At 43.0% G+C, this 13,170-nt stretch overlaps 1 protein-coding gene across 1 annotated transcript in view; it reads left to right on the plus strand.

Annotated features, from left to right (window-relative positions):
- The first annotated feature begins 4,338 nt into the window (after positions 1–4,338).
- Positions 4,339–13,170, plus strand: part of UBR5 (ubiquitin protein ligase E3 component n-recognin 5) — a 172,895-nt gene continuing 164,063 nt past the window's right edge. Inside the window, exon 1 of the mRNA XM_049854462.1 lies at positions 4,339–4,447. Coding sequence (XP_049710419.1) covers positions 4,386–4,447 — 62 coding nt within the window. The 5' untranslated portion in view covers positions 4,339–4,385. The remainder of the gene's footprint in view (positions 4,448–13,170) is intronic.

A 13,170-nucleotide genomic window follows, 5' to 3' on the forward strand; every position in this document is an offset into this window, starting at 1 on the left:
GGTGTAGCCCTTCAGGGTCTCAGCACAGAATAAGAGGCCCTGCATATCAATCGTTGTTGTTTTAGTCCGGAGCATTTGTCAAGTGTTCAGACTCTTGGCTTTTCAGCCTGTCTCTCTAGAACTGGCATTCATCTTTAGAAGAAAAAGTGGCTCCAAACATAGGACTCACTTCCCTGGGTCTCATTCTTCCTTTGGATCCTGGCTTGGGAAGTCATCATTATTTTGTTAGCTCTCTTTTTCTTTAAGCAGATTTAAAGAAATATTTTGTACAACTTTTCTAGTTGTCCTCAGAGGGAGGATTAATTCAAAGGACTAGTAAGTCCCCAGCCTCCTTTTGTAGCCTTATATTTTGGGAGCCCTGGTAGCACTGCCATTAAGAGTTTGGCTGCTAGCCAAATGGTTGACAGTTTGAATCCACCAGCCTCTCCTTGGAAACCCTATGGGCCAGTTCTACTCTGTCCTATAGGGTTGCTATCAGTTGGAATCGACTCTACGGCAATAGGCTTTGTTTTGTTTTTGGTATTACGCTTTGAGTCTTCACAGAGATTGTTTTTCTTGAGTCCTGCTTATTTCTATTTCTCTATCTCCATTTCCCCCACCACTCCACCCATGCATCCTATTGGCTTTCACAACTCCATGACTTTGTTCTTCTTTTTCCCGGTTCAGAATATGACCCACCAAAGTATCAGCCCTGGAAGAAGAGGATTGTTGCAAACATGCCAGTCTGGGACCACAAAAAGGTAGCAATGCCAAGATGGTCGTGAGTCAGAGATCAAGTAGGCAGTTCGAAAGGGCTGCCAAGAAAGTATGTCACAGTTCTAGGAAACTCCCATTGCTGTCAAGTCAATTCCAACTCACAGGGACCGTATAGGACAGAGCAGAATTGCCCCACAAGGTTTCCAAGGCTGTAATCTTTACAGAAGCAGATTGTCACAGCTTTCTCCTGTGGAATAGCTGGTGGTTTGAATCACTGGCCTTCTGGTTAGCAGCTGAGTGCTTAACCACCGCACCACCAGGGCTCCTTGAAGAAACTGTCATTGTTGTTGTTAGGTGCTGTTGCGTTGGTTCCGACTATAGCAAGCCTATGTATAACAGAACAAAATACTGCTGGGTCCTGTGCCATCTTCATAATCATTGTTATTATTGAGCCTATTGTTGCAGCCACTGTGTCAATTCATCTCCTTCAGAGCCTTCCTCTTTTTCTCTGACTCTCCACTTTACCAAACATGATGTACTTCTCCAGGGACTGGTCTCTTTTGATAACATGTCCAAAGTATGTGAGATGAAAGTCTTGCCATCCTTGCTTCTAAGAAGCATTCTGGTTGTACTTCTTCCAAGACAGATTTGTTCATTCTTCTGGCAGTCCATGGTATATTCAATATTCTTTGCCAAAGGCAGGCCGTATTTCAAAGGCGTCAATTCTTCTTCTTCGGTCTTCCTTACTCATTGTCTTGCTTTCACATGCATATGAGGTGATTGAAAACACCTTGGCTTGGGTCAGGAGCACGTTAGTCCTTAAAGGAAACTAACTGAACTGAAACCTTTGCTGTCAAGTTGATTCTGACTCATAGAGACCCCATAGGACAGTGTAGACTGCCCCACAGGATTTCCCAGGAGTGGCTGGTGATTTGAACTGCCGATCTTTTGGTTAGCAGCCAAGTTCTTAACCACTGGAAACTAGGAGTGGGTAAATCAGGTCAAAAGGAGGGTGGAGGCAAAATAAAAAGATGAAGGACAGATTTGGAAAAAAAGAGAAATAAGGCACGGTATGGGCAAAGTATGGAGTTGGTTCAGGGACAAATCTAAAAGGATCGGATTTAAGCTACGTAATCTATTTGCCCAGAACATTCTTGAAGGCTCAGCTTAAATGATTTTGAATTCTTTTCACTGGAATCACTTTCTCCTTTAACTTCCATAGTACTTTTATTGCATTTATCATATCACATCTTTTTCAACTGGCTTTAAATAGTCTGTTCCTTCTAAATTATTAACTACTTAATAGCAGCTGTGGTATAGTAGAAAGAGCAACTGAATCAGAGTCAGAAGACCTGGGTATAAGTCTCAACTTTAGGACTTATCATCTATGTCATCGTGGGCAAGTTATTGAAGGTGTCTGGCTCTCAGTATTCTCATCCACAAAATGGGGATAATACCATTTACCACCCTAAGGCAATCTGATACATATAAAAGGTATATAAAATGGTACAAAGTGAGCATTCAACAAATAAAATCTTTTATCTGCTGAGCTTACTATGTGTTATGAACTGCTCTAGGTGTCCAATATGTACGCCATCACAATTCTTTGCAGCTCTATTAATACATTAAATAAAATAACATAACATTTTACAAATGAGAAGGAAAAAAAGCTACAATCGGTTAAATAACTTACCCAAGATAATAATGTTAGTTAAATAGCAGAACCAGTACTCAAATCCAGGTCTGTTTCTAAAACCAACAGTCTCCACTGGGCCACCTTGTCTCCCCACGGCTCACATGGACTTCTAATACATACCAAAAACCAAATCTGTTGCCATCAAGTCAATTCTGACTCACAGCAACCCTACAGGACAGAGTAGAACTGCCTCAACAGGGTTTCCAAGGAATGCCTGGTGGATCTCAACTGCCGACCTTTTGGTTAGCAGCCCTAGCTCTTAACCACTGTGCCACCAGGGTTTCTAACACACAGTAGCCTTGAAGTCACTTTTAATCTAAGCTAATCTGGGCCGATGTTGGAGCAAGGGACCTACAAAAGTGTTCCCTTGTTTGTCTCAAAGGCTACCTAGTCTATTCTGATTTATAAACAAATTTTCATATACTTTGCACAAGGAAATTTCCTAAGCAAGAGTGTGTGTGTGTGCAATGCATTAACAGGAAAAGCGATATTTTATTCTTAACATTTTACAGGACCCCTGATTTAACTAACATTCACACAGACTGGTTAAGAGGTATGTCAGGGAAGAAGGAACTGTTTTCAGTTTTTGCCATTAAGTTTTAGAGTTCCTCAGAAGTACTTGAGTTTTTAAAAAGATCATAGAAACCTTGGGAAGAAAGCTATGATTTGGCTTTCCAAGAAAAAAAGCTGATAAATCCATTCAAGTACTTCCAGTTATGATCCCACTGATGACAAGCTGAGGAACTTCTTTGTAGAAAAGATATACCATCTTTCACTTTAAAGCAATAATAAAAAAATGATGAATCATTTAGATCAGTAAATTATTTTGTGTCCACGTTTTCTCTTTGTGGCGGTATGGGATGGTGGTGGTGTTGGGGGACATTACGGAGACCAGAGTTGCAAAAGAACTGCAAAGTCAGTTCCCTGATCCTACTATCACCTTCAGGTAAGGCCCTTACATAAATACCTTACTTCTCCAATAAAATAAAAGGCTGTTTATTTCTTGCCCTTTATCTGATACTACACTTTCACTTTAAGTACAAACGCGGATGAAAGAGAAACAACAAAACACCCCGAAGGATCGGCAAAATAATTCGGGTTGCCCCAGGGAAATCAGGGAGAGAGAAGAGAAGAGCCCCCCTCCCTTCCCACCTCCCTCGGGACACACTTACCCTCCCTCCCGAACTCCCCACCAGCCCCGGCGGGGCCGCCCCTGCGCCTCCTCCTTCCCTAACACGTGCTCCCCGGAACACTCACTCCGAGCTAGCCCACCCCCCGCGGAGGGCTGGGCTCGGGCGCCGACCAGCCCAATCCTCACGCGCCTTACAGCGCCGTGGCCCGACAACGTTGAGCCGCCCAATCGAGAGGGCCTCACCGCCCGTTTCCCGGAGCCCCGCCCCTCCGCAGCCGTGCCCCCGCCCGCCGGTCTCCGCCCTCCTCCTCCTCCCGTTCGCCCCGCCCCCGCCGCTCCGGAGCGGAGCCTGCGAGACGGAGAAACTGGGGCAGAAGTGAAGATGGCGGCGGCGGTGCTGGTGGCGGCGGCGGCGGCTTCTCGCCAGTGACGCGCGGTGCGGGCTCAGCTCCCTCCCCACCTCCCCCAGTCCGGACCCCGTCTGCCGCCGGGACCACACCGACCCCGCAGCCCGCCCCTCTCCCCCTCCCCAGTCGCCCCTTTCCCGACGCCCGGCTGCCGCTGGCGGCGGCGGCGGTGCCGCGGCTCGGGTCCCGGCCGCCGGCCTCGCACTCTTTGGTGCTGTCGCCGGGGGAGCGGGTGGCGTGTTGATCCGCCCTCCTGCCCGCCCCGCCGAGTCGCCGGGCCGCCGACACACGCCCGGCAGGGAGGCGGCGGCGGCCCCTGCGCATTTGCTTCCCTCCATCTGGGGACTAGGAGGCGGCGACGGCGGCAGTGGGTTTTGGGGAGGGGAAGGGGTCTCGGGGGGTGGGCGAGCGCCGGAGGGGGCAGTCCTCGGGAGGAGGACGAGAAGGAAGCACCATGACGTCCATCCATTTCGTGGTTCACCCGCTGCCGGGCACCGAGGACCAGCTCAATGACAGGTAATAGGGCCGGCGGGCGGGCGGGCGGGGGGAGGGGCGCCCTCCCCTCCCCCACGGGGCCGCGCCGGACGGGCGCCGGTGTTTACGCGCAGTCCGCCCGCCGGGGGGGTCCTCCCGGCCCCGAGCTAGGCCCCTTCCGGGCCAAACTTCTTGTCCAGTAGGATGCGGGGGGCGCGCGGTGTAGACGGGGGCCGCGGTGTAGACGGGAGAGCGCACCGCAGCCCCCGCCCTGAGCGGCCCCGTTGAACTCGGCGGAGATGGGGGGCTCCAGCTCTCGGGGTTGGGGGGGCGGGCTGTAATTACCTCCCGGCCCAGGCCCTAGGAATCCATATTAGTCAAAGTTGAATTGAGACAGACAATGCGGATGGGGGATGGTGGAGGTAAAAAGAGAGGGAAGAGGAGAAGCGCGGCGAGGGGGCCGGGGCAGGGCTGGGCTGGCTCGCCCCGGCTCCCGGGAGCTGGGTCCGGAGAGCTGGACCGGAGCTGCCAGTCCTGGGAGATCCCGGGGGGAGAAGCCGATTCCCGGCATTCGCGGGGGAGGGAGGGCGGCGAGGGAGGGAGGAAGCGCCATGATTATTGTTATTATTATTGAATTTGAGCCCCTGCAGTGAGGCTTGCCTGCCCGGGGAGGGGATGAATTCAGGCGGGCGTCGCGGGGCGGATTGCCTTTGCTCTCCCTGTCTTGAAACGGTACTGGCAGTTCATCCTTCCAGCCCCTGTGGTGCGAGCTTTTTTTGTTCCCCTTTTTATTCTAATGATAGTGTTTTCCTGAGTTGTAATTTGACAGCTGAAAACCGTGCGTAGAGTCAAAGGAAAACTCCTAGCGTTTGCAGCTCGCAATGCTGCTCTTCTTAACACGCTGTAAATTTCTAGGATGAGTTTGCTGTGGGCAGAGGAGGAATTATGATATGTATTTTTTTTTGTCTTTCATAAGAAGGCTGTTTTAGCCATGGATTCCTCCCCTTCCCTCCTCCACCGTTCCCGGCCAGTTTAGGATATTGAATTGCAGGGCCGCATGCTCACAGGGAACTGAGATAAAGCAGGAAAAGTTCCTTTACTGTTGCAAAACAGACTCAGGAGGTCGAGGGAGGCCTCCATTAAAGCATGTCTTTGAATCTAGGACTCAGATCGAATGATGGGCTAAATGTTTACAGGATCAGAAGGTAGGGCATTTAAGCCTCCCTCTCCCCCAATACTACTCTGTGTATTTCTTGTGAGTGTAATAGGCCGTCTGGTCCCAAGTTTAGAAGTTAGGTATAATTTTTGCTAAGTGACCTGGTGACATAAGTTGCATGACGCCCTGTTTGTCATGCGCTTCCTGGAGGGAGGAAGAGGCCTAACTTGCTGCTAAAATATTGGCCTTTCTTGATGTGTATAACCGCCTCAGGTCGGCCGGGCAACTTTTAAGTCCAGAAAACTGGAGGCTTGGTTTTAGCACTGGGTTGGATTTGTGTAATCTTTGCTGTAGCCATACTGTATTTAACATGCTTGTGAAACTTTTGGAGTACTTTTTGAAAATGTTAACCATTTTAAGTTGTCACATAGTTCCTTTAAATATGGAAATAACCTTCAAGTTATTTATTTTAACATTTTGTTATCTGATCCTTTGAGTTTATTTAGTGATGTTTTTAAGACTTCAACATAAGATTCTTTGTAAATTTAGAAGTAATTTTCTTTAGATTCAGGCTGGTAGTGAGGATAGCTCTACTGTCATTTATAGAACCAAGTGAGTAGTACTTGTCCTGTAACTTAGAAAATTGCACCAGGGAGGAGAGAACTAGGTCATGTTTTCTATATTAAACCCAATTTTCTGTTATGTATCAGGAATCCTGACTAGCTTACTCACTTGGCTGTGCACGCCAAAACCTATAGTACAATTGTATTGGGCACCTGGTTTATTTTTGAGCATTCCTTTTGCTTCAGCTGTCTTGAGAAATTTACATGTATCTTTCTTACAGATGCCTTTTTTTCCTCCAATATGAGTGTAAACAGTCAGCTTTGATTTTGATTCCTATAGTGTCAAGATACAATATTAAGAATGTTGAGACCATCTTGAATTTTTAATTCCATGAAATAAGGAAAAAAGACAAGTGTATTTGATTTAGGTTATAAAATCTGTGCATTAATATGACAGATACTTGAGTAAATAGAAACGTGCTGTAGGTAGAAATTTAGGTACTTGTATCTAGTAGCTGTAAAAATGTCAAGATTCGTTTTGTAAAGGCAGCATTTGAGACAGTCATGCAACTTAAGTTTTGGAATAGTAGATTTGTGCTGGGAGCTGTTGTGTCTGCCCTTCAAAAGAAAAGATCTGTTTTGCATGCCTCATGGCAGAGTTGCACAAGATCAACCTATTGCTTGAGAAAAATGCTTCCATTCATGATTGGTTTTTCTGGACCCTTTTAATGATCCAGAACGAGCAGCCCAGAAGATCTTCATCTTCAGATAAAAACTTAATCAAAGCTTATTAAGTTCTGGTAATAGAAAAGAGTGTGCTACTGTAGCTTGATTTTTGTAAGATATGTGTCTTTTGTGATAGTCATAAACTAAATGATAAATGATAGTTTTGGATGAAAAATTATAAATAGGTAGACTTTGTTCTTTACCTGAAAAGCAGTAAGATTGATGAGGCAGTATGGTACTGTAAATAAATTGCCCAGTTAAAGAAAACTGTTGAGCTGAAACCACCACCAATATTTTCTTCTCCAAATAAATTTTCTTTCTTTAAATACATACATTCTGTTAAAAGTCAAACATTTTGTTCAGTGTAATAGTCTGATGTCTTAAACATCTAAAATGTACCCAGCACAAAGAAAAACACCTGATATTTTTTCTTAATGTGTGTTCCCAAACTTCCTAATTTTATGATAGTCTGCACATACTAGGTTAAAAATCTTTAATTATTGTCCCTTGGAGGCTAGATAATGAATGAGCGAAGTTAATAATTATAGGGGGCAGTGACTAGGGCCAAGAGAAGTTCAGAGTCTAGGATGTTGATCTGGCCACATTGTGGCTTCCCCGTGGGATTACAAAGCCCCTGGTCAGAGTGGGCGGGCCCTCAGTAAATATTCATTGAGTTGAATTTAAACCGTAGGTGTTCAGATACTTTTGTGACATTTTGATTTTCTTTCTAGTGAATTTCTTGAGTTAGTGCCTTGATCTTGTCTAAAACATTGTCTCAGAGAAATAGCAAAATGATACCAAGAACATGATGTTGAGTTTGAAGGGAGAGCTGGAAGTACCTAAGAAGTCATGTAGACTGTAGTCTTCTCACTATTCAGATGAAGAAATGGGCCCAGAGAATTTACAAATTTACGCGGTGAGTTACTGGCAGATGAGGTCTACCTGATGGATCATTGGGCTTTTTTTTCTTTTGTAAAGTCCAAGGCTCTTTCCACTGTCTTATGTGGCCTGTATCCTGAAATGTTTCTGCTGTCTGAGGCATCCTTAGATGCCTTAGAGCAGCCACCTGTCTTAGAGTTTTGATTCCTTCTTCCTTTAAGCGCTTCCCTCCAGGGCTTCAGGTTGATTTGTGTCTTGATGAGGAAGCTGACCTTCTTAACCCTTTTCTATTACTAGGTTAGGCTAGCATTAAGGGAATGCAGTGACGGTATGACTTGTTGCCCCTGTCCCGAATCATTCCTCAGGATGTAGGTTGGTTATAATACAAACCAGTTCTCATTATTTGTCTGTATGTGGAATTTTCCTGTGAGCTTTGCTTTTTGGCATTGTGATGTGTTGTGTAGTCATGAACAGTCTTGATTGCATTTGTCATATGAGAAGGGTTTTTCTGTAAGGAGCTTCCCCTTGATGTTCCTTTAGGCTATAAGGTTAAATAGTATAGACAGGACTTTGCAATTTGGAAATCCCAAATCGGGGTTTGTCTCAGCCCTCATACCTATTACTGTCTGCTGGTAGGTGAGTCATTTAATTTAACCTCTTAGAGCCTCACTCCATACTCCTGTCACCCCAGTCTCTAAATTAGTACCCACCTCTAGGTTGGTGAGGAACAGTTGAGTTGTGGATGGGAAAACATCAATATTATAATGTAGGTTCTGGGGAAAATATGAGGAGTTTTTTTTTTTTTTTTTACTTTTAACCGCTGTTAAGTGTTGTCTGGTTTGCAAGTGGAAAATAACAGAAACTCAAGGAAATTGCTGTAGAATGTCCTTAGCATCGAGTGTAGAATCCAGACTCAGTCCTGGAACAGTGGTTCTCAACTGGGGATGATTTTTGCCCTGCGCCCCGCCCCCCCCGGATATTTAGCAATATCTGGAGAAATTTTTACTGTCACAGCTGGGGCATTGCTACTGGTGTCTAGGGGTCAGGGATGCTGCTAAACATCCTGCAGTGCACAGGACAGCCCTACAACAAAGAATTAGCCAGTCCAAAATGTCAGTTGCCCTGGATTATCTTGAATGCATATAGGTGTAAATATACATGGAAATGACTTTTAGGAAGAACAATTCAAGCAAGATACTTTCTTAAGTTAGTGTCAAAATGTGACTATTTACGAAGAAAAATTCAAGCAAGATACTTAGTCTTAAAATGTGACTATTTAAATTTAACTTAATTGAGATTAAATAAAATCAAAAAGTCAGTTTCCTGGTCACACTAGCCACATTTCAGATGCTCAGTAGCCACTTGTGGCTAGTGAGTACCATATTGAACAGCACAGATATGGAACACCATCACAGAACGTTCTGTAGGACAGCGTTGGCATATACAGCGCTTTTGTATTGGGTATGCCATTTAGTAAGTGCTCATTATTTTTATTAGAAAGTGTTGAGTTTTAAAAACTCAGGCATATCCTCATCCTCTTAGTAGGAGCCAGAAAATATGCCAAGATTACATGGAGCTGAACAAAGCTTGTGGTGGGTAGAGGTTTTTGTAGTTGAAAAGCTTCCTGAAATTTCAATGTGCTACACCAAAAAACACAAGTATTAGGTAGTGTGGGGTAGAGTATCACATCACCAAACCAGTGGGAAATCTCACTATTTGATTACTGAGATTGTTACTTAGAAACAGTAATATTAGCAAGGTTGTGCCCTGGTGGCACAGTGGTTAAGCACTCAGCTGCTAACAGAAGGGTTGGTGGTTCGAACCCCCCAGCCGTTCTGTGAGAGAAAGATGTGGCAGTCTGCGTTCATGGAGATGACAACCTTGGAAACCCTGTAGGGCAGTTCGCTGTGTCCCACAGGGTTGCTATGAGGAGGAATTGTCTCTGCAGCGGGTTTGGTTTTGGTGCTGGAAAAGCGCAGTGGAACTTAACTAAAGTGATAAAATGAAGTTGCTTATGGGAGTAAGATTAAAGACAGGGTATAAAATAGCCAAATAAAAAATTGAAAATCAAAACAAACAAGGGCAGATCGATATTATAAATCAAGAAACCAGTGACTAAATCATAGGCCTAGGGATAAAGAGACACTTGTGATGGAATTTACGTGGCACACTGGAGTTCAGCTGGGAATAATGGGACGAAATTAAGAAAGGTCAGAATTTTTTTCCTCTAACAATTAGGTTATTTTAGGAAATAGTCTCTAAAGGAAAGTTTAATCACTGAAGATTGTTTCGAATTACACTTCAATAAATCTTACAGGGTATGTTGAAGGGAGCAGGTTTTTTTTTTTTTTAAATTTTCATTGTGCCTTAAGTGAAAGTTGACAAATCAAGTCAGTCTCTCACACAAAAATTTATATACACCTTGCTACATACTCCCAATTGCTCTCCCCCTAATGAGACAGCCCACTCCCTCCCTCCACTCTCTCTTTTTGTGTCCATTTTGCCAGCCTCTAACCCCTCTACCCTCATCTCCCCTCCAGGGAGGAGATGCCAACATAGGCTGAAGTGTCCACCTGATCCAAGAAGCTCACTGAAGAGTTGGCTTTGGGAATGGTTCTTTTCCTGGGCCAACAGAAGGTCTGGGGGCCATGACCACACCGGGGTCCTGCTAGTCTCAGTCAGACCATTAAGTCTGGTCTTTTTATGAGAATTTGGGGTCTGCATCCCACTGCCCTCCTGCAAGGGAGCAGTTTTTTGCAAGAGGATATAGTTACGGTTTCCTGTTTTTTGTCATGTATACTTTTAAAAAAATAACTTATTTTTGTTGTTGTTGAGAATATACACAACAGAACATACACCAATTCAACAGTTTCTTCGTATATAACTCAGTGACGTTGATTACATTCTTTGAGTTTTGCAACCATTCTTACCCTCCCTTCCTGAGTTGTTTCCCTCCCTTTAATGTAAACTCAGTGTCCCCAAGTTTTCTGTCTAACCTCTTGAGTTGCTGTTGAAAGTTTGATCCCACATAGATTGTCATATATACTTCTGACTGAGAAAACAAACTCCAGTTACATTGTTTCAGTCATCTTGACACCTTGCTTTCTGATGAAATGAAAACTTTTTTCTTGAATATTATATAAGCTTATTATTATGGAAAATTGCAAACATACAAAGGTAGAGAGAATAGTGTAATGAACGCCCATGTATCTGTCATCTAACCTCAACAGTGCCAATCCATGGCTAGTCTGGTTTTATCCCTCTCATTTATTCCCCTCCATTGTGTAATTTAATTGATAAACTCTCAGTATGTATCTCAAAGATGAAACCTCAAGAAGGGGGAAAAAAAACCTAAAAACATTTTAATGTCAAAATTTAGTCTGTTCCGATTTTCCTGTTATCTCATAAATGCCTTTTTTGGATTGACTATTTTGATGACCTTACATAATTAAAACTAACTGGGTTCTAACACGTTACAAAACCAGACATCCTTAGAAGAGAAAACTTGTTGGAATTGTAGCCTTAGAAAGAGAGAGGCAGTGTCACACTGGAAATTTTAAGGTTCTTTACAGCATGACGCTGTAACTTCTCAACCTCCAGTATGATAGTGGTCTTTCTTCAGTCACTTGTAATTGTTATGTAATGATGCTAAGATGGAATTCTTGAAATTAAGTGATATTGAATGGGGCACACTGAAGAGTAACATTGAGTCATGGGAAAAGTTTACAACATACTTCTTCTAAGATGAGAGTATTGGTTGAACTTGGCTGTAAATTAAAAATTATTCTCCGGAGATCATATGTCGCTTTACTTTTTTGATAGAATCAGTGTAGTGGTAATAAACCCCTTCAAAATAAGAAGTATGGTGACTTCTTAGATAACTGTGACGTTCTGATTTTTGTCAGGATATTAAATAACGTGTAAAAAGTTGGTGTTATTTCGTGTGTAAATACACGGTACTTTAGCAGAAATGTTACCTGCTCAGTTTCCGATGCCTCATCTACCTTATTAAGTGTTTTTGACTTTATCTACTCTTACTTATTTTCTAAACCAACTTTTTGAGGTATAATTCACATACAATAAAATTCACCCATTTTAAGTGTACAGTTTGTTGAGTTTTGACAAATGTAAGCAGTTGTGTAACCACCGCCACAATCAAGATGTAGAACATTTTCACCACCTCAAAAAATTTCTTGGTGCCCCACCCCTGCCTGGCTTCAACTGTTGTGCTTTTGGCTACTGTAGTTTTGTCTTTTTTAGAATTTCATACAAATGGAATCATGTGTCGGGTTTCTTACACTTAGTATAATGTTTTTGAGATTTCATCCATGTTGTATGTAGAATGAGTAGCAGTATTTTATTATATGGATAAAAACAAGAAACCAAACCTGTTGCCATTGAGCCAATTCTGACTCATAGCGACCGTATGGTATATGGATAGGCCACTTTTTAAAATAGTCTCTTAAAAAAAAAAAAAATTCTCTAGCCGTTAGAAATTTGGATTATTTTCAAACCAAGCAAACCAGTTGCTGTCAAGTGGATTCTGACTTATCGTGACCCCGTGTATGTCAGAGTAGAACCATTCTCCATAGGGTTTTCAAGCTGATTTTTCAGAAGTAGGTGGCCAGGCCTTTCTTTCGAGATGCATCTAGGTAGATTCGAATCTCCAACCTATTGATTAGTTGCTGAGTGTGTTAACTCTTCGCACCACCCAAGGATTACTGGGTTGTTTTCAGTTTCTGCCTGTTCCCTAGTCTTTATTCAAAACAAAACAAAAAAACTTACTCGTTACAAAAAAATTTTTATAGAAAAATTGGAAAATATGGAAGAGTAAATAAAAAAGTAACAGTACCATCATTGTTAACATTTTGGCGACTTACAAGTTTATTTTTCTGTACATAGATTTTTTTGTTTGTTTTTGTAGACTCCTGATCATCCTGGGTATAATTTTATATCTTTGACATTTTTCTTGACTTTAATTTGTGACAATATTTTTCATAGTAAGAAACCACTGATACTAAAATAATTGCTTTCTTGACAGCAAATGTTCATATTAAAAAATATATACTAGTATATGAAAGGTTATATTTTAGAATTCTGTTAACTGTAATGGTGATATTCTAGAGTGATAGTTATGAAGATTATGGCAGTGTCCAGTCTACAGAACACTGCATTGAATGAATTAATAGATAGATGTTTATTCTCCTCCCCATCAGTTCAGGTCATAGTGGTATTGGAGAAAAAATGTTGAGACCCTACTAGTATTTCAAGCAGTTGGCTCTGCTCCAGCATGAATGGAGGCTGCTGTTCCAGGGTTCAGGAGATGAGGTGTTCCAGGTCTTTACATGAAATCTGCCTTACAGATAACCTGGAAATCCAAAGATGGCCTTGTATGAGTGTCTCCAAGGCCCTGTTACTTAGTGGCGTGGTGGAAATCTATC

The sequence above is a fragment of the Elephas maximus genome, chromosome 15, assembly GCF_024166365.1.
Source record: "Elephas maximus indicus isolate mEleMax1 chromosome 15, mEleMax1 primary haplotype, whole genome shotgun sequence".
NCBI classification, from domain to species: Eukaryota; Metazoa; Chordata; class Mammalia; order Proboscidea; family Elephantidae; genus Elephas; species Elephas maximus.